The 18,777-nt window shown below is 34.0% G+C and overlaps 4 protein-coding genes across 4 annotated transcripts; all 4 read right to left on the bottom strand.

Annotated features, from left to right (window-relative positions):
• Positions 1-232: 232 nt before the first annotated feature.
• LOC145601140 (uncharacterized protein At4g14100-like) lies at positions 233-1,290 on the bottom strand. The gene is made up of 2 exons (XM_081657084.1): positions 710-1,290; positions 233-596 (listed from the first exon to the last, which is right to left on the bottom strand). Exons 1-2 carry the CDS (start codon positions 1,206-1,208, stop codon positions 430-432), a joined length of 666 nt encoding a protein of 221 aa, XP_081513210.1. The 5' UTR covers positions 1,209-1,290; the 3' UTR covers positions 233-429.
• Positions 1,291-3,214: 1,924 nt separating this feature from the next.
• LOC145601406 (uncharacterized protein At4g14100-like) lies at positions 3,215-4,272 on the bottom strand. Its single transcript, XM_081657421.1, has 2 exons — positions 3,663-4,272; positions 3,215-3,548 (listed from the first exon to the last, which is right to left on the bottom strand). Exons 1-2 carry the CDS (start codon positions 4,162-4,164, stop codon positions 3,298-3,300), a joined length of 753 nt encoding a protein of 250 aa, XP_081513547.1. The 5' UTR covers positions 4,165-4,272; the 3' UTR covers positions 3,215-3,297.
• A 1,033-nt stretch (positions 4,273-5,305) lies between these two features.
• LOC145603143 (uncharacterized protein At4g14100-like) lies at positions 5,306-6,402 on the bottom strand. Its single transcript, XM_081659274.1, has 2 exons — positions 5,807-6,402; positions 5,306-5,718 (listed from the first exon to the last, which is right to left on the bottom strand). Exons 1-2 carry the CDS (start codon positions 6,282-6,284, stop codon positions 5,552-5,554), a joined length of 645 nt encoding a protein of 214 aa, XP_081515400.1. The 5' UTR covers positions 6,285-6,402; the 3' UTR covers positions 5,306-5,551.
• A 1,665-nt stretch (positions 6,403-8,067) lies between these two features.
• Positions 8,068-16,214, bottom strand: LOC145603144 (DNA repair RAD52-like protein 2, chloroplastic). The gene is made up of 5 exons (XM_081659275.1): positions 16,070-16,214; positions 14,402-14,768; positions 14,265-14,302; positions 9,301-9,392; positions 8,068-8,387 (listed from the first exon to the last, which is right to left on the bottom strand). Exons 2-5 carry the CDS (start codon positions 14,719-14,721, stop codon positions 8,250-8,252), a joined length of 588 nt encoding a protein of 195 aa, XP_081515401.1. The 5' UTR covers positions 14,722-14,768; positions 16,070-16,214; the 3' UTR covers positions 8,068-8,249.
• Between the last annotated feature and the right edge of the window lie 2,563 nt (positions 16,215-18,777).

Raw genomic sequence — 18,777 nt, forward strand, 5'->3', positions numbered from 1 at the left:
AGAAAGCAGGCCAACCATGAACAAGGAGCTAGACAGGCTCTCAGCTTTCACATAGAGTAATCCAGGACCATATCATAGCAGCTTACATATTTGATCATTTTTGCTCCAACCCTCCATTTGTATTGATTTATTCGTGTTAGACATGTATGGGTATGATCTTTAGGTAATAGGGAACTAAGGGAAGCATAGAGAAGCTTGACGTGACCACATCAGTTAAATCCAAGAACACAGATTGACAGATAATCACTATGGCTTAATTTTCCGATAAATCAAGACCATCAATGCAAGATACATTGATAAGTTAATCTACTTTATTTAACACAATTGACACAGAAAGCAAAGTCCACAAATGAACCCAAGCAAAAACTAAAGAAACAGCAGCAGCAGCAGCATTAATAAAAAAAATACAGAATCAGAAACAGAAAAGGATCATGTAAAGGCCAGTGGCATTGTATCTCTAAGAAACTGATGTGGGTATCCAGCAATTTTCTGCTGCTGCTGCTCCTCCTCCTTGTTAAAGCAGTAAACTGGGGCCTGCCACCGGGAATCCTCCAGCACGGCACCCTCTTCAAAAGTCATCACATGAGTGGCTATACCTGCCAAATAACAAACCAAATCGATTTCAGAGTTTTTCATTTTTCAATAACAAACAATCAAGCAAATCACAGAAGATAAAAAAAAAATCTGCATAACTCAAAAAGAAATATACCATCATAGAAGAGCCAGTAAACAGGCCTGCGCGTAACAACATCTTCATAGTACCAAATGAAGTCCACTTTCTCCCAAACATTACAAAGAAACCCATCCATATATTGCTGACCCAAATAGGTAGCGCCTTCAAGCCAATTTGGTCTCAAAATACCCACTTCAAAAAGCATTGTCTGGCATTCAGAAGTACCATCAAGTGTATAATAATAAGAGGTGCCATTATTCCATTCTACATCGTAGAGTAGCTTGCCCAATTGTTTTTGCATGAGATTCAAGTTACGACCATTTGGCCAATCATACCATAAATCAGTCACCTGCAAGTGTTTCGTCTGTGGGATGTTCATCACCAACACTGCGTGGAATTGCTCCGGCCATGGCTTTGGTTGTGGGTCTTCATCTGTAATTCTGTTACTACTCGCAGTTGTTAAGATCAAGCAGAGAATCATCATCATAATACCAATCTTCATCTTCTTCTTTTTCTTCAGAATACAATTCATCATTCTTGGCTATCTGTCTCTTATTTTAGAGTATTATCCACAAACAGTTCGTCTTATCATCCCAGCTCTCTATTCATTATATGTCATAAACACATCTTTCACCTGTTTTAACTTCCTGGTAATAAAAGACAAAAATGATGTGGCCTAGCCTCTATTTTATACGTACTCTGTATATACTTTCTGTCTCTTAATGGTTTTTCCAAGGTTTGTTTTTGTTAGGCATTGAACCTTGCCTTAGGTGCGATCGACGGAAAGCACAAAAGAACGTACTCTAGTCTCAGATGTCACGGGGGAATTAAGAAATGAAACAAAGTACATAATTAATGATTTAAATGATAACCAATTAGAGGTTGTTATGGTGAATTTCAAAAAAATTTTATGGATATATGGTGAATTAAATGATAACTATTTTGTTAAAAATTCATAGATTATAAGTTAACATCATATGATTTAAGATTTTAATTATATTAAGGCAAGAGTTTAATGGTAAATTTACCAATAAATAAATAAATAAATAAATAAATAAAATTAAATTAAACAAAAAAATATGTGTGAAAGGAAAGGTTTTTTTTTTTAAAAAAAAAAAAGGAAAGTTTTTTTTTTTGTTGCACGTAACTTGTAATATCCCATTTTGACAAAAATGGTACAAAATAAGAAACAAAGGTAGTATATAACAATCAAGGCGCCAAAGGTGATATCATGAAACAACAGGTTACCATAATGCAGGAAACAAAGTTCAAAAGGTAATGACACCAAAGTGAAAATATTAAAACCACAAGACAATAGAGTATAATTATGTGTTATGTCACTACTAACTCAAGTAAGCAAAAAAAAAAAAAAGAAAAATTGGAATCAGACACAGCATGACACCCAACTAGCTCTACAGCATTCTTCCAAAATCTGCTAGCCGGCGACTGAATCAGCCCTTTGGTCGCGGGCAAGCCCATCAAACGGTGACAAGGAACTGTATGCTAAGTATTACAGGTACACCTATTTCTCTATTTTTACATGGTCCTGACAAAAGCAAATTAAATCTCCAGAGTCCAGACTGCCTTCAGGTGTTGCAACAATAATTCATCCAGCTCTATTGCAGCTTCCAGAAGCAGGCCAACCATAAAAACAAGGAGCTAGTCAGACTCTCAGCTTTCACATAGAGTAACCCAGGACCATATCGTAGCAGCTTACATATTTATTTGACCATTGTTGCTCCAACCCTCCACATCGATGTATTCATGTTAGACATGTATACATAAATGATAAATGCTTCGGTATGATCCTATCAGATTATCATATACTTCTAAAGAGTCTACCCCTACAATGAATCCAAGAACAAAGACTGACTGACAGATAATCATCACTCAAATTAATTTTCCAGCAGGGTTGCAGCAAATACTATTCTCAAAATCTCAAGCTTAAGTCTTTGATTTTCCTGGTCACATCTCAACCAGGCACAAACACCATATGGACCAATTGAAAAAATGATACCATAGTATGATCTTATAAATACTAGGGAAACATAGTTTAACTTTACTTGTCCATATTGGATACTAAAAGTTCCGAAACTTCTAAAGAGTACTAGGAAGACTGACCGCAACATTCCTATGTAGATGGGAATTTCCCTGCCTACAAGCAATTTCCATCTAGAAACAGCCACACTTTGTCCTATAGTGTTTTACAGGGTCAAGCCAAACACCTAGTTGAATGCCCTGCCTACAGCTGATATGACTCTGCAATCTCAAACCCTCTCTCAATTGACATCATTTTCTCAGAAAGATTCCCTAGGCTCTTTGCCAAAGTGTTCAAGTCCAAAAGGTGTCAATCTGAACATGTTAGGTTATAGTCTAAGGGATCTTTCCCACTCATCCAATTACAAAAGCTTGAAAGGCATCCAGCTAACATCAGAAAGGAGATCATAACAGTTACTACTTACTAGCCACCCTCAGGCCTCAGTGACCAGATGTGCGTGATTTTCTGATAAATCAAGACCACCACCACCAATGCAACATACATTGACAAGTGAATCTAATTTATTCAACAATCAACACCAGTGAGACAGAAAGCAAAGTCCACACAAATAAACCTAAACTAAAAACTAAAGAAAAACCACAAGAAACAGCAGCAGCAGCAGCAGCAGCAGCAGCAGCAGTATTAAAGCAGAAAAGAAATCATGTAGAGGATAGTGGCACTGTGGCATTATATCTCTAAGAAACTGATGTGGGTATCCATCAATTTGCTGCTTCTCCTCCCCCTCCTCCTTCTTGTTAAAGCAGTAAACCGGGGCCTGCCACTGCGAATCCTCCAGGATAGCACCCACTTCAAAGGTTATCACATGAACAGCTCTACCTGCCAAATAACAAACCAAATCGAATTCAGGGTTTTCTCACTTTTCAATAACAAACAATCAAGCACATCACAGAAGAAAACAATCCGCAAAACCAGAATAAAATAAAATCATACCAGTATAGAATAGCCAGTAAACAGGTCTGCGCGTTACAACATCCTCATAGTACCAAAGAAAATCCACTTTCTGCCAAACATTGCAAAGAAACCCATCCATGTGTTGCTGACCCAGATAAGTAGCACCTTCAAGCCAATTGGGTCTCAAAATTCCCACCTCGAAAAGAACTGTCCGGCATTCAGAAGTAGCATCAAGTGTATAATAGTAAGATGTGCCATTATTCCATTCTACATCGTACAAAAGCTTTCCCAATTGTTTTTGAATCAAATTCAAGTTACGACCATTTGGCCAATCATACCATAAATCTGTCACCTGCAATTCATTCTTCTTTGTGTTGTTTATCACCACCACTGAGTGGAATTGCTCCGGCCATGGCTTCGGTTTCGGGTGTTCGTCTTTGTTCTCTGTAATTCTGTTACTAATCGCATTTGTTAAGATGAAGCAAGAAATCATCATCATAATCATCATCTTCATCTTCTCTTTCAGAATACAATTCATCATTCTGGGCTATTCTATGGACCTTATTTTGAGTAATTTGAGAGGATTATCCACAATCAACTGCGTCTTATCATCCCAGGTTCCCAGCTTTCTTTCCAATTATTTGGCAAAAACCCATTTTTCACTTTTTTTTTTTTTTTTTAACGGAACACTTTGTTATTTTTCAGTTAATAAATGCATGGGACAAAATCTTTAATCTTGTAAAAACCTATTTTTCACTTTGTAACCTTGTATAAGGCGGGCTTATGTTAATTTTATTATAAAACGATCAATTTAAGGATAACTTTAACAATATTTTTGGCAATTTTAATCTATTTAAGGGTAATTTTTAATTTATAATGAGTTAGATTGTTTATTTTATTGTATAAAATGGAATGATTAATCTAAGTACATTATTAATGCTTTTAAAAGTAAAATTTATGTTAGTAAAATAGTACTTATTTTTTTAATATATAAGGGTAATGAAAGTCCGCCGTAATCAATACTATGTGAAATATCTATTACAAATACTACGGAGTACTCTGTAGTATAATGCATTTGTTCCATTTTATTGACAATAGTTTAACGAGACCACCCAAGTTAATTTTTCATTTATCACAGACTTAAAGTAGCAGTATTGAGGAAAACACTTTCAAATAGCAGTTATGGGATAAACTGCTACTTCAAGTATTGGTTTTAAGGCACTAATTCGAATACCGATTTTGTTATAATCAAATAAGACTTCAAAGCTCGTCCCAAAAAAAACCAAAAAAAGACTACAAAGATAATTTTTTTTGTTTTAAAAATACTGAGTATATTTCTAGAAAGATTGACAGCAACACTCCCATGTAAATGGGAATTTCCCTGCCTACAAGCAATTTTTACCTAGGAACAGCCGCACTTCGTTAATATAGTGTTATGCAGTGTTTAAGCCCAGGTGTTCCAAGCCAAATATCTAACTGAATTCCCTGCCTACAACTGATATGACTCTGCAATCCCAAACTCTCACTCAATAGAAAAGACATTAGTTTCTCAGAGGGAGGCCAATTCCAAAGATTCCCCTAGGCTCTTTGCCAAAGTGTTCAAGTCCAAAACATGTCAATCTGAACATCACAGGTTATAGTCTGATAAGGGTTACAAAAGCTCGAAAGGCATCCAGCAAACATCGAAAGAAAAGGACATAACAGGTACAAGCCACCATCGTCTAATTGTTAGTGACCAGAAGTGCTGCGTGATTTTCCAACATATCAAGACCATCAATGCAAGATACATTGATTAGTTGATCTAATTTATTCAACAACATTGACACAGGAAGCAAAGTCTGCCAATAAACCTAAAGGAAAAACTACAGAAGTACCACAAGAAACAGCAACAGCAGCATTAAGAAACAGACACCGAAACAGAAAAGGGATCATGTAAAGGCCAGTGGCATTGTATCTCTGAGAAACTGATGTGGGTATCCGGCAGTTTCCTGGTGCTCCTCCTCCGCCTTCTTGTTAAAGCAGTAAACCGGGGCCTGCCACCGCGAATCCTCCAAAACAACACCCTCTTCAAAGGTAATCACATGAGCGTATAAACCTGCCAAATAACAAAACGAATCGAATTCAGGGTTTATCACTTTCCACACAAAAGAAAGAAAATCTGACAAAACCAAGAAAAAACATACCAGTATAAAAGAGCCAGTAAACAGGTCTGCGAGTAACAACATCCTCATAATACCAAATAAAATCCACTTTCTCCCAAACATTGCAAAGAAATCCATCCTTGTACTGTTGACCCAAATATGTAGCACCTTCAAGCCAATTGGGTCTCAGAATTCCCACTTCGAAAAGCAATGTTCGGCATTCAGAAGTATCATCGAGTGTGTAATAGTAAGAAGTGCCATTATTCCACTCTACATCGTACAGTAATTTGCCCAATTGATTTTGAATCAGATTCAAGTTCCGACCATTTGGCCAATCATACCATAAATCTGTCACCTGCAATTCATTCTTCTTTGTGTTGTTCATCACCAACACTGAGTGGAATTGCTCAGGCCATGGCTTTGGTTTCGGGTCTTCGTCTTTGTTTTCTGTAATTCTGTTACTACTCGCATTTGTTAGCACCAACCAGAAAATCATCATGATCATAATCTTCATCTTCATCTTCTTCTTCAGAATACTGTTTATTATTCTGGGCTATTCTATAGACCTTTTTATCTCTATTTTGAGTAATGTGAGAGTATTATCCACAATCAACTGAATCTTATCACCCCAGCTTTCATTCCCATTTATTTGGCATAAACCCACTGGAGTACTTTGTTATTAATTACCAGTTAATAAAAGACAAAAGTGATGGGGCAAAATCTCTATTATTACAATTTACAATTATTGCATCTATTCCATTTTACTGACCATTTTAAAAAAAAAATATATTCCAATAAGACTACAAAGTTCTTTTTTTTTATTAAAAAAAAAAAAAAAAAAAAAAAAAAAAAAAAAAAAAAAAAAAATTAAAAATAAAATAAAATAAAAATTGGCTAACCACAAGACACTATAGTAAACAAAGTTTAAAAGGTCATAGCATTAAAGAGGAACTAGCTTTTGGACCCGTTCTACGCACGGGTTATGCTTAAGTTATAAATTTATTTGAAACTTTACAAATTATCTTGTCACCAAAAAAAAAAAAAAACCCTTTACAAATTATTTGAATGAATTATTTTATGTCTTTTGACATATTATAATATTGTATGAAATAGTGGTAATAGACTAATAGTTGTAGAAAAAATGGCTTAAAATCGTAAAATCATATCTCTATCGCATGATATATTAATCAACAATTTGTATAAAAAACTACTTTATAAATACCAAACACTTATTATAATTTTACAATTTTTACATCAAATGTGAAGGCATGATATTCTTCTTTAGTCTTTACCAATATATGTCTCTTATATTGCGCTTAATATCTTCAAAATTAAAGCCCCATGACACGCAAACAATGTCATCCCATGGAATTTCCATAGTATTCTTGCCACCTCAATATTTCCCTTTTCAATCATCATCCTCATTGTTGTAGAAATTTCACATAGAATTTTGAGAGATGTTTCTCTAATTTTTTAGTTTTTGAAACTTAATGAGTGTGAAAAAATCTTTATTGAAAATTTGTATTTATATAAGAAGAGGGGGAAGATAAGGGGTCAAATTAAAGAAATGAACTATGAATGTGAATAAATTGAATTGATAGATGGAATAATGAGAAGAGGAGAAGGTTTAGGAAATTTAATTTGTTATTGAATTAAAATAATGATTACAAAATATTAAAGTTATTGAGAAATAAAGGGGGAGATGAAGAGAGAATTTCTTTGAAAACATAAGGAGGGAGAATGAATAAAGAAAGGTGAGAAAGAATGATGACATGTGTCAATTTTGGTTTGTGTTTTTAAATACTAAGTATAGATATAGATTATTAAAACCACACGGCACAAAAGTGTAAATGTGTAATTATATCAAATCTTAAGGCATCAAAGTAAAAACTTTCCATAAATATCACTAAACTTAAAAATATGTTAAATCACTAATTTGATGAATAAAAAATCAAGTCATTGATTAAATTGCTATTGATCTTTTTGTTGATTTCTCAATCCGTGATGGAATCTTGAAGAGGTAAGGTATTTACTCATTGGTTAGGATATGAAATTTCAAAAGAAAGGTAAATGAATGGGATTATTGTATAAGGTTACTAATAGAAATGTTGATTTAGCTTATATGCAATCTAAAATTATACTTGAAATAAACAAGCATAGCTATATCCAAGACCAATCAATCTACTACTTGAAATAAACAAGCATAGCTATATCCAAGTATCCAATCAAACTACTTCCGAATCATGTCATTTGACAAGACAAAGTCAGACAAATCCCCCGATGGGTATACTAACTTGTACTCCGTACTAATCGTAAACTCATTGTTTGGCTTTACTTTCAGGAGAGAATTACAGTTCTCAAAGGCATCAAGCTTTCACCTAATGCTCATTCAATGTCAACGTGTATGATATGTCATGTGACACGTCTTTTATCTAGACATGATTGTATGTACATCAAAATCCAGAATAAACATGGGAAAAATGAATTACTCCTCATGATATAAATACAACCCAAGCCCAAAACGAGCACAGGCCCTGACAAAGGCAATCTCTTCTGCGGCAGCAACTGGATCAGCAGTATTTGGGTCACTAGACAATATTGTTCCAGTAGCTTCACGATATGCCTTATATAAACAAGAAAAAAAAAAAATCACCATCAGAAGATTCAGACTAGAGGGTTGATCAATCTAGAATACTTTGACAAAAAGCATCAGTAAGCTAGCAATGTGCTAAGCACACAAGCCTGTAAGATAAGCCTGTTGCATTGGGAAATGAACAAAGAGGCCATATAACTATTCAAGGTACCAACTAAAAGCCAGCCATGAGAGGATCAGTAAACTTAGACATGAGTATCTAAAGAACAAAAAGATATCTCTTTCTTATGCAAGCTCAATAACGTAACAATAATATCATACAACTTCCAACTAGCACGGATCAGCATAGAGTGAGTAGCAAACGAAGGGAATGCATTTCAGGTTGGTAAGCAAGGCATTAGGAAAAAGAAAAGTAATGTCATAGTTCATATGAGTCAAATTGATTTTTACATAAAAATGTAGCAGCATAACAACTAATATCAAGAAGAACAAATATTTGTTTTCAGGAAACTTGAAATAAAAGGAAACACCAAAATTTGAAAAACACAAAACATTTCTTAATTGAAAAGTGAAAACAAATCAATCAACATCTAATAATAAACAACTTCAAGCCTGTTATCCAAAGTTTGTCATAGCGACTCAATAATCATTTTAGATAGAAAATGGCTATAGAACTCCATCTTATGTAACAAGGCTTATAGGAGAAGAGTAGAAGACTGTCATTTATTCTTGTCCATTATACTAGGTAAAATATATATACCTTATTACCTTGCATAAATTGCAGTCAGAAGACTCAGAACCAGACATTCACACCCAATAATACTCATACCAAAAAAAAAAAAAAAAAAAAATAAATAAAATAAAATAAAAAAAGAACTTTGATCTTGCATGAGTCTGAATGAATGAACAAAGAAAATGCAGCACAAGAAGGATAGAAACCCACCTCTCCATCAGATCCTCGTATAGTGACACGATAGACAACTGTTACACTTCCATCATCAGAGAAGATAGCATCACGTACTTCTCCACACCAGCCTGCACATAACAATGAGCATCAACTTTGCTGGAGGTTAAGTGGGAAACTAAAAATCTTACATCAGTGAATACTTCCTACCAGAAGTTCAGTCACATTTACTTCAATTCCAAACAAGAAACTAATGGAAACAAGTCAAGCAACCTTTCATTCATCACAAGGGAAAAGTAACATTCAACTGATTTTACTGATCCCCTTCTGTGGATAGAAGCCTTTTTAAAGACATTGTTATCACCAAAATAAAAATCAATGTTATCACAGGATCCATGAGTGTTTTAATATTCCTTTCATATAAAGAGTTTAAATCATCATCTCTTTGTCGATTACGATTTTTATCAAATACAAACGAACAATTTGATTCTTGAACTGTTCATATACTTCCTCTATACTAAATTAGTTGACACGTATTCCTCTTAAGAAAATTTCTTTTGAGTTGACACCTTTCTATGGTGGGTAAGTTCTATACATTAATATGTCAATTTTACTCTTCCCAATTTTCTACTACTCTCTCCTCTCCCTTCCCTAATCCTCTGATCTCTCACTCCTCCATTGTCATCCTCCCTACTCCACCGAAAACATCAATGCCGCTGCTGCCACCCACCACCACAACTTCACCAATCCTCTCATCTCACCTCTCTCCTGTCTACCTAGTAACATGCCCAACTATCCAGCGAAGCACAAATTGTAGAAAGAGCATGGATCAAGCCTCTATCTTCAATCTCCCTTCTCTAATTCAATCTCTTTGCTTAAATCTAGAAATCTTCACTGATTTTAGGATATGCATGCAATGCATCTGATTTTATTCCTTCTAATTTTCTCCAATTTATTTTTTAAATTCTTCGTATTTACTCCCTAAATCATACCGCAGTCTTGGAGAAATTAAAAAGAAAAAAAAAAACTGGTGCAAAATTGTCTAAGCTAGATAATATTGTTGAATTAATTCAACCAACAATAGATTTGTAGCATGTACAAAACTTCTGAAATTTTCAAGTGAGTTTGTAATTGGTTGAAGAAGAGAGAGAAAGAGGAAGAGGAGGAGATTTAGAGAATTGCTGATTTCTTTGGAGATATGGGTTGACAGTGATGATGATGGATAGAAGATGTGAGTTGTGGTGGTTGTGAAGGTGGTGGTGGGATTGAGGAGTGGAGGAAAGTGAAGGTACCTGTGACTAGTTGAAGTGCAGGCGGATTAAGAACGGGTGGGTAATTAATCTGTATATAAGTATGTGATGCATCTTCTACTCTCACACTTACTATGTATGGCTGTATGCCAAAAAGAAACATATCAACTAATTTGGAACGGAGGAAAAACTAACTTTGACCTTTAATTTTTTAAAAAAAAAAATTGAAAATGTTGTGATGTAAAATGTAGTTTGATTAGTCTTTATGTGTATTTTCCTATATCATATTTTTATAAATTTTACAAATATACAGTATAAATTTACTAATGATACAGAACTTGCAATGATAAACGCTAACGTCATTTATATTCTTCTTTTTATTGATTGGACGAGAGCTTATTTGTTTCTGCCCCTGCTCCATTACTAGACAACCAAAAAGGTAAGAAATGGGAACAGATTAATTGACTAGGCAAAAACAAACTAAAGCTCCTGCAAATATTCTGTGGAGAATCTTACACAACAGACAGTGAGAAAAATAGAAGCAGCAAAATCAAGGATCAGACTGCAAGAAAGTGAACAGAGTTATAAGGTACAAATGTACAATAGGCATTACTTTCAGTTCAGCCTAATTCATCTTCAACTATAAATAATTTTTTTTTAAAAAAAAGAAAGAAAGAAACATATGCAGCATTAATACCCTATCCAGTTCATTGCCTAAATACAAGGTTTTTTTTTTTTTAAAAAAAAAAAAAAAAAAAAAGGCCATGAAAGCTAACCATAAAGCTAAAATCCGAGTGATTAAAAAAAATCCAAAAACTAATAGCACTATCACTAATATGCTGCCATATTAACAGCACCAAAAAGCATTATACCAACCTTCAATTATTCCAAACTATTTTCAGTCAAAGAAAAGCATATTGTTTCATAAATTAGCAGCAAAGAAACAAGGACCTGTAGACAACAAGCATACTATTTCTAAATTATCCAAGAAAATAGTCAAAGACCTGTAGACAACAACAATCTTTAGTCATGGTAAGCTTAATCCGTCAACTTGAAACCATAAGATGGCCAAGGACTCTAAATACTTTAAAAGCATATTAAGCTCCTTTTCAATCAGCCTTGTCATTAGTTGATCTCCATGATAACAGACAATACTCTGCTAGACTAAAAGCCAAATTTGACAAAATCAAAAGAAAAATAGCCAACTGGACTTATTTGAGGAGTCAGGACTGTAATCAGCGAGTAATATTCAACCAACAATAGGGTAAATTAGCTGGAAGAGAAAAAGAACTTGGTTAAACATGAATACATTGATCAAATAGATTTTTTATTTTGTGTAAATAAAAAAGAAATTAAAAAATAAATAAAAAAAGAGTATGCTTCATTCCCTATCATACAAAGAATTCAATCCACATTACTGTAAATTTGTAAGCTTCCCATGCACAACTTCAGATGGTAACCAAGCATTTTCAAAGGCAAAAACTTCAAACAAAATTCAACATCAGACTAAGAAAACCTTGCAACATAACCATCCTTCTCCCTACATTAGGGGCAACTAAAATGGTTGTCATCTTCCCTGGTAACTTATAAAGGAACTCTTCATTGTTTTTTTCCTGCACAATATAGATCACGACTTTACCTTTAACAGTGACACAGTTCTTTGTTATTTGATTCTGCAAGCACGTTTTGAAAAATTGTTCAATTGACATCTTGGACAAAGACAGACCAAATGTTTGATTCTACATTAGGGGGATAGGGCCTCCATACATCGATCATAACCCACCGAGAGATAAGCTAAGGAAAGCTAAAAACAAGGTTATTAGGGAAAGAGGGATATAAAGTGGACAAAATTAGATATCAGTCCATGAAAAGGAACAAGAAAAGCGCAACCGTGGAATGCATGACAATTTCAAACATATGGAAAGGTAGTGCCATGAAGGCCCATGCTACTTAAAAGGGTGTCAAAGCCCTAAGATCATGTCACTAGCCGAAAAAGTCACAATACACATAGAACCAATCATGTAATGCTAGGCATCCCAAGGAATACGAAAGCCACTTCAAAAGATTAATTAAGGTACTTTCTACCAATCTACCATCCTGGTGCAAATCAAAACCATCCAATAAAGCTTATTAAACCATTCAATAGAGCTGCAAAGAGGAAAGAACTCAATGCTAAGGATAGCTAAGCTTTGATGTAGTCAATCATAGTAGGAAAATTCTTCATTGTATACCAAGTCCTTATGTTTTCTTTTTATCCTTATCTATTTCAATATACTTGTGAGGCATACCCATTTTAGGATTTGCACAACAAAGGGCATCTCTCAACACCTTATCATAAGCCCCCCCCCCCCTCCTTTTTCCTTCTCACTTGCCCTTAAAATACAATAACACACTCAAAATAGCTCTTGAATGCATCCATCTCCATCCGACCACCTCATAAATCATGTGACTCGTTAACAATGAAAAATGTACGCAACAATGGATATTGGTGAAAGAACTAAAATGATAAACCCTAAACCCTTTAAAAAAACGCTTTATCCCTCTATAATTTAAGCAACCACTTTGTTCTTTTAGATGGTGCCAAAGTGCTCCTCCCCATTAATTTTGAGATATCCTCTTAGTCCTTCAAATCTTGTTGATGAAGTCAATTAGACCCAGTTATCTCCAAACCTCAATAGGAAATGGCTAATTGTCTTCATTATTTCACTCTTCACGCCTTTACTACAGCCACTTTCAATGTACATCTAAAATCCTCAATAAAGATGTCTCCAAAGACAACAATTTGACTTAAATAGAACAACTTGACAAAGTATCCCCTATTTCTTAAATGTCTTCTTTTGGATTTTATCTTTCGGCATATTATAATTCAAAGGTCCTTGTTAAACATTTGTCTTCTTTCGGGTATCCTATAAGTAGCCTCTTTGCCATCCCTTGAAACTAATTTCTCATAAACCTCAGAATAATACTTCTCCGTTGCTTGTCACACCGCTTCTTTTGCCTTAGCTTTGGCATCCTTGTATATAACAATATCCTCGTCAATCTTATTCCTACTTTTTAGTCCTCATCCCACCAAAATGTATAATCAAACTACGCCCCTTTCCTCTTTGCTTTCCTTGGCTATTTTGGAGAAACAACTCTTCATCTTTAACCAAGTCAAGTCGGGTCTACTTGTGATTCCCAATCTAAGCCTTGACTACTCTATCAATAAAAAGTAAAGACAATCTTATCTACTTTTATATCCTGCGCTCCTGCCATCTTATTCTACATTGGAATCCAATGCTTGATGATAGACACAAACAAAATTAAAAATCGTCGCATAACCACTAGGTGGTGTCTTGGTGGCTTGGTGGGAAAGACAAAGATGATAGTAGTTTATTATACAAAGTTGAAGCAATGGCAACGATGGTGTAATAAACTAGGTAGCCCTTCTCCACCATTCTTTTTCAGTTTTTCTAATACACCATAAGCTCTACAAAACTGCAAGCCTTATTCCCAAAACGGCCAAAAGATCTACCTCTTATGTGAGCTTATCAAATTATTATAAGCTTATACCTCAAACTTACACACATAACATCACATCATAATCAAGAGATTTGGATTATGAATTTATGACCAGAGTAATTCTAGGGGACACAATATTCTCAGAATAATAATATCATGTATAGATAATAAACTGTAATATCCTTATATTAATAATGTATCAGCTAAATGTTTGATTTAAAAAAATTAAAAGGGGTTAAGAGGGTACCGCACCTGGGGCATAGAAACTCAACATTCGATTAGCGTGGTACCTAATGATAGCATGTTAACATTATGCAATTAATAGCCAGACCTAAACACTTAACAGCATGAAATTGAATAAAACATAGTAACAGAAGGTGGAGACAAACCATGGAATAATTTTGGAGTTGGGTTTGAGGATGTTATCAGGAATCCTTTTGTTGAGATCTCGGAGGATCTCGGCAAGTGGACGAGTGATGCAAGATGCAGATTTATCAAGTGGTACCACATAATTAGAGTTGGGGACTGCACCCTTCTTGGAATCTCCGCCACCGACACTGCTCTTGTTATCTAGAGCTGCTACAATTAACCTCTGCTTGTAACCCACTTTTACTGGATAAGAGAAGCTGCAGGGAGACCTCAATTTTACTTGGAACCGATTATCCGCTGAAGTTGATTTGGAGAACAAACTCGCATTTCGGAGTGCCATCACCACAGCGATAGACAATATGCTGACTTTCGTTTCACCTACTACACCTATGGGATAGAAAAATGAGATTAACAAACAAAAGCTTTGGCATCATCTTATTACCACTGCTAATACAAGGTACATTCACATCAAATATCAATGAGGGCCAAATTTGACATTTTAGAAAAAATATTGCTTATAGTATTAACTTTCTGTTATGCTAAACATAAATTCTAAAGTCTGATTTCATATACTCCTACATCAACGGAAGTTTTACCTTGGTCCAAATTTTAAATAACATCTAATTCGGGGTACACTTGTACTCCCTATCAAAAAAAATCGAATAAGGAAAAACAATAAAAGAATTTGACCAAACTTCATACTATTAAGTCGTAATTAATTTTAATTTGATTGTTTAACGATGACTCATATTGCTTTGGATACTCTAGTAGACAGATAGATTGGGAAATTTCTAAATTTCATTTTTGATATATATTGATTTATTGAAGCATGAAATAATGTGTAATTCAATTTGGATAAATTTTGTATTATTTCAATTACATATTGTATCTAATTTGATGGGTTTCTTATTTTTGTATCTGCTTTTATTTATATTAGATACTGATGGAATTTACAAACATGAATTCATAAAACACACCCCATAAGAGTATAGTAATTGTGGACAGATTCACAAAAGGTAGCCTTCATATATAAATTAGCTAATGAAAAATGAAAGCACGGGAAAAAAGGGTAACACCACACACACACGCACACACAAAGATTGAACCACAAATGGAGAATAGAACCAAACTTGTGCCTTATGGGCTTATGGGTGTCGAGCCATATTAGGAAGACCCACACCACACGACTAACATTGATGGCGACGAGAGTAAACTACAGACTACGTATATGATTAATCTGTTTTCCCAAGTTCTAATCACATTTTATTATCATCTAGTTTTCTAAGGTCTACCCACATTGCTTGACTTCATTTCTTGTATACTCCTTAATTTCTGTTGCTACAACAATTGAATATACACATGAAAACAGAGGTAATATAGCACTACAATCATCACAACATAATTACATAAATAAAGAATAATTACAATCAAATTCACAATGTTTGACTCAATTATCAAATTAGGCTCCAAAAAATCACACAAAACGCTTCTCACTCAAGAATATCAACAAAAATTGCAAATAGCAAATTTCTAGCAACAAATCGATCATTGTAATATTTCATAACTTCAGTAATTACAACCACAAGTTCACCAACCCTAAATTAACTATACTGACGATTAAATCAACGATAAACCCTAGATTATGAAATTGATATTCGATGATTTTACAAAAAATGAAAACATTTTACCTCAGAAGCTGCTTCAAAGGAGTAGAGAAAACTCGTAAGCCCCTTCAATGGAGAATTCAGAGTAGACGCTTCAATGGAGGAGAGAGAAAGTGGGATAAAAGTGAGAAATTACAAAGGAGATCTAAAATGATAACGTAGGAGGAAGATTCAAGACACGCATATATGGAGTAATGTCAACCGTCAGATGAGTATAATATTAGTTTTGTAGATGAAAAACTGCAAGAAACTCTTAATTACACACTATTTTCCGATTATTAAGAGAGAGGGTGTAATAAAAAAAATTACTCCCTCCGTGTTTTTTTTTTTAAGTGACACAGTTTGACTGATATAGAGTTTTAGGATATTTTATTGACTTTAATAAAATAAGATCTTAGTGGGGTAGGTTGGTGGAGTGAGAAATAATAAAGTAAAAGAATGTGAGAGGAAACAGGGACCATGAAAGGAGTGAGAAATGATAAAGTAAGAAATAGTGGGGTGAAGATATATTATTAAAATGTAAGGAATTTCTAAAAGAGGAAGTGTGTCACTTAAAAAAAACACGGCCGGAAATGGAAAGTGTGTCACTTAAAAAAACACGGAGGGAGTACTCTTTTTGTCTCGTATTACGGTACCCGTAAAATGTTACTCCTTCCGTATAATTACGGCCTGTTCACATTTACTGAACTGAACTGATTGGAGCTGAACTGAACTGATAGGAGCTGAAATGAATATTTTATGAGATAAGGAAATTGAGAGCTGAACTGAACCGAACTGAACTTAACTGATTGGAGCTGAACTGAACTAAACTGAAATTAAGTAACTGTGAACAAAAAACTACTCATATTTTAATATTTACTCCATATATTTTCTCCTCTTAAGGTCCCGCCCAAGGATTTTTCTTTTTTTGACACAACACCCAAGGACTCAATACTACTTTTTATATTATTTATTTTCCTCTCACATTCATTTTGTTTTAAATTACTCCCTTCATCTCATAATACAATGTCTGTTTTTCTTTCTAGGTGAACCAAAATATAATGTTTGTTTCTATGTTATTACCCTCTTTTTGACGAATCATCATCTTTTTCCTTTTTTTTTGTTACTTTTGACATCAATTTTCAACAATTTCTTTATTACTTCAATTATTCCCAACTATTTGGGGTCATTTGGAATGAAAAGTGGACTTATTTTAGAATAGGAAACTCGGATTTTGAAAAACTCAACACAAAAATAGCTCTTTTATAAAATGTTATTTCATACTCCCTCTGTCCCGTATTGTTTTTTTCATTGTGAAAATTTCATGGGATTTAAGAAATGGGGGTGGAAAAAGTACATGAAATACATTAAACAGAGAAAATAAAAACAAAAAATGTGAGTGGGGTACTAATAATAAGTGCATGAAATAAAACATGAAAGTACTTTAGGTTGTTGCATGAATAAAGGAAAACAAAAACAAATTGGTTTATACCTAATAATAAAACATGGTTTTATACCTAACAAAAACAATTATTTTTGCATGCCCTCGATTTACAATAATTTTATTGTACATCGAACAATTTGCGGAAAGTGACCCTTTTTTCTTACAAACGTGACCCTTTTTTCTTTATAAAGTGACCTTTACTTTAACAAAAGTGTTTTTTTCACAAAAATGAACTTTTTTACAAAAGTGACCCTTTTTTTTCACAAAAGTGACCCATATTTTACAAAAACGCAGTACTGTCCGCTGACCTTCAAAAAAAAATAGGTCACAAAATTCAGAAAATATACCTTCAACTTTTTCGTTTGAACTAGTAGTAGGAGGAGCAATTGTCTCCTTCTTTGAAAGCTTAACATTCGCCATTATATTCGAAAACTAAAATTAAAATCGAATTTACATGAACATACCTTAAAATAACCAAAAATACAAAAAATAGATGAACATGCATACCTCAAAATTGGATGTAAAAGAAGAATTAACAAAAGAAATTACAAAATTAAGTTGAAAACCAAGATTAGATAGAAAAACGAGAGTGAAATTGAAGAACCAAGGAGATAGAAACTAGAAAGAGGGGTAAAGAAGAGGAGAGAGAAAAAGAAGAGTAGAGGAAAGAGGAAAAACAGAAGAAAAAAAAAAGCAGGGGAGAGAAAATATGAGAGTAAAATTTCACACGTGTAATTGGGCCATAAGTCCATAACCACTGCCATTCAATAACTTATTGTAAACCCGCTTTTTTTAAACTTTTGTGAAAACGATATGGGACGAAGGGAGTGTATTTGTTGCTAATCAATTCAGTAAAATTAATCCATATCGAACTTAATTTACTTTTATTGTGTTTCAAAAAAATTATGCTATTTTTTTTTACATAATACGTATTATTTTTTAGGCATGTTTTTTTCACCTTATTTTTGTTGAACTGAAATTAATTAAATTATTTTTACTAATAAAAAAACCTAGCAGAGGCAAATATTAATGGATATCGAGCTTTGCCACAGATAAAAGGGTTATGAGGAATGGACCAAAACATACAAATTCGTTACAATCTCTTAGTTCCATCTTGCAACAAGATGAATTAGAGTATTCCCTACCCTTTTTACATATAAGAAATAGAAAAATATTAGATAAATAACTAGAAAAAGGAGTTAATATCCTCAATTAGCAAGGCAAAAGGATCAAACCCCACACCTCCCCTGAAACAACCTTTCACTACATCAATTCCCACTATCACTTTGAGGTGGCTTAATTGTAGCGC

The sequence above is a fragment of the Chenopodium album genome, chromosome 21 (assembly GCF_948465745.1).
Source record: "Chenopodium album chromosome 21, dcCheAlbu1.1, whole genome shotgun sequence".
Lineage (NCBI taxonomy): Eukaryota > Viridiplantae > Streptophyta > Magnoliopsida > Caryophyllales > Amaranthaceae > Chenopodium > Chenopodium album.

Coding starts and splice junctions, on each gene's coding strand:
- LOC145601406 (XM_081657421.1), bottom strand. CDS start 4,164: ATGATGAATTGTATTCTGAAAGAGAAGATGAAGATGATGATTATGATG. Junction 3,549..3,662: donor TTACTGGCTATTCTATACTG/GTATGATTTTAT, acceptor GTTATTTGGCAG/GTAGAGCTGTTCATGTGATA.
- LOC145603144 (XM_081659275.1), bottom strand. CDS start 14,721: ATGGCACTCCGAAATGCGAGTTTGTTCTCCAAATCAACTTCAGCGGAT. Junction 14,303..14,401: donor AACTCCAAAATTATTCCATG/GTTTGTCTCCAC, acceptor TGCTATCATTAG/GTACCACGCTAATCGAATGT. Junction 9,393..14,264: donor GTTGAGTTTCTATGCCCCAG/GTGCGGTACCCT, acceptor TGTTATGTGCAG/GCTGGTGTGGAGAAGTACGT.
- LOC145601140 (XM_081657084.1), bottom strand. CDS start 1,208: ATGATGAATTGTATTCTGAAGAAAAAGAAGAAGATGAAGATTGGTATT. Junction 597..709: donor TTACTGGCTCTTCTATGATG/GTATATTTCTTT, acceptor GTTATTTGGCAG/GTATAGCCACTCATGTGATG.
- LOC145603143 (XM_081659274.1), bottom strand. CDS start 6,284: ATGAAGATGAAGATTATGATCATGATGATTTTCTGGTTGGTGCTAACA. Junction 5,719..5,806: donor TTACTGGCTCTTTTATACTG/GTATGTTTTTTC, acceptor GTTATTTGGCAG/GTTTATACGCTCATGTGATT.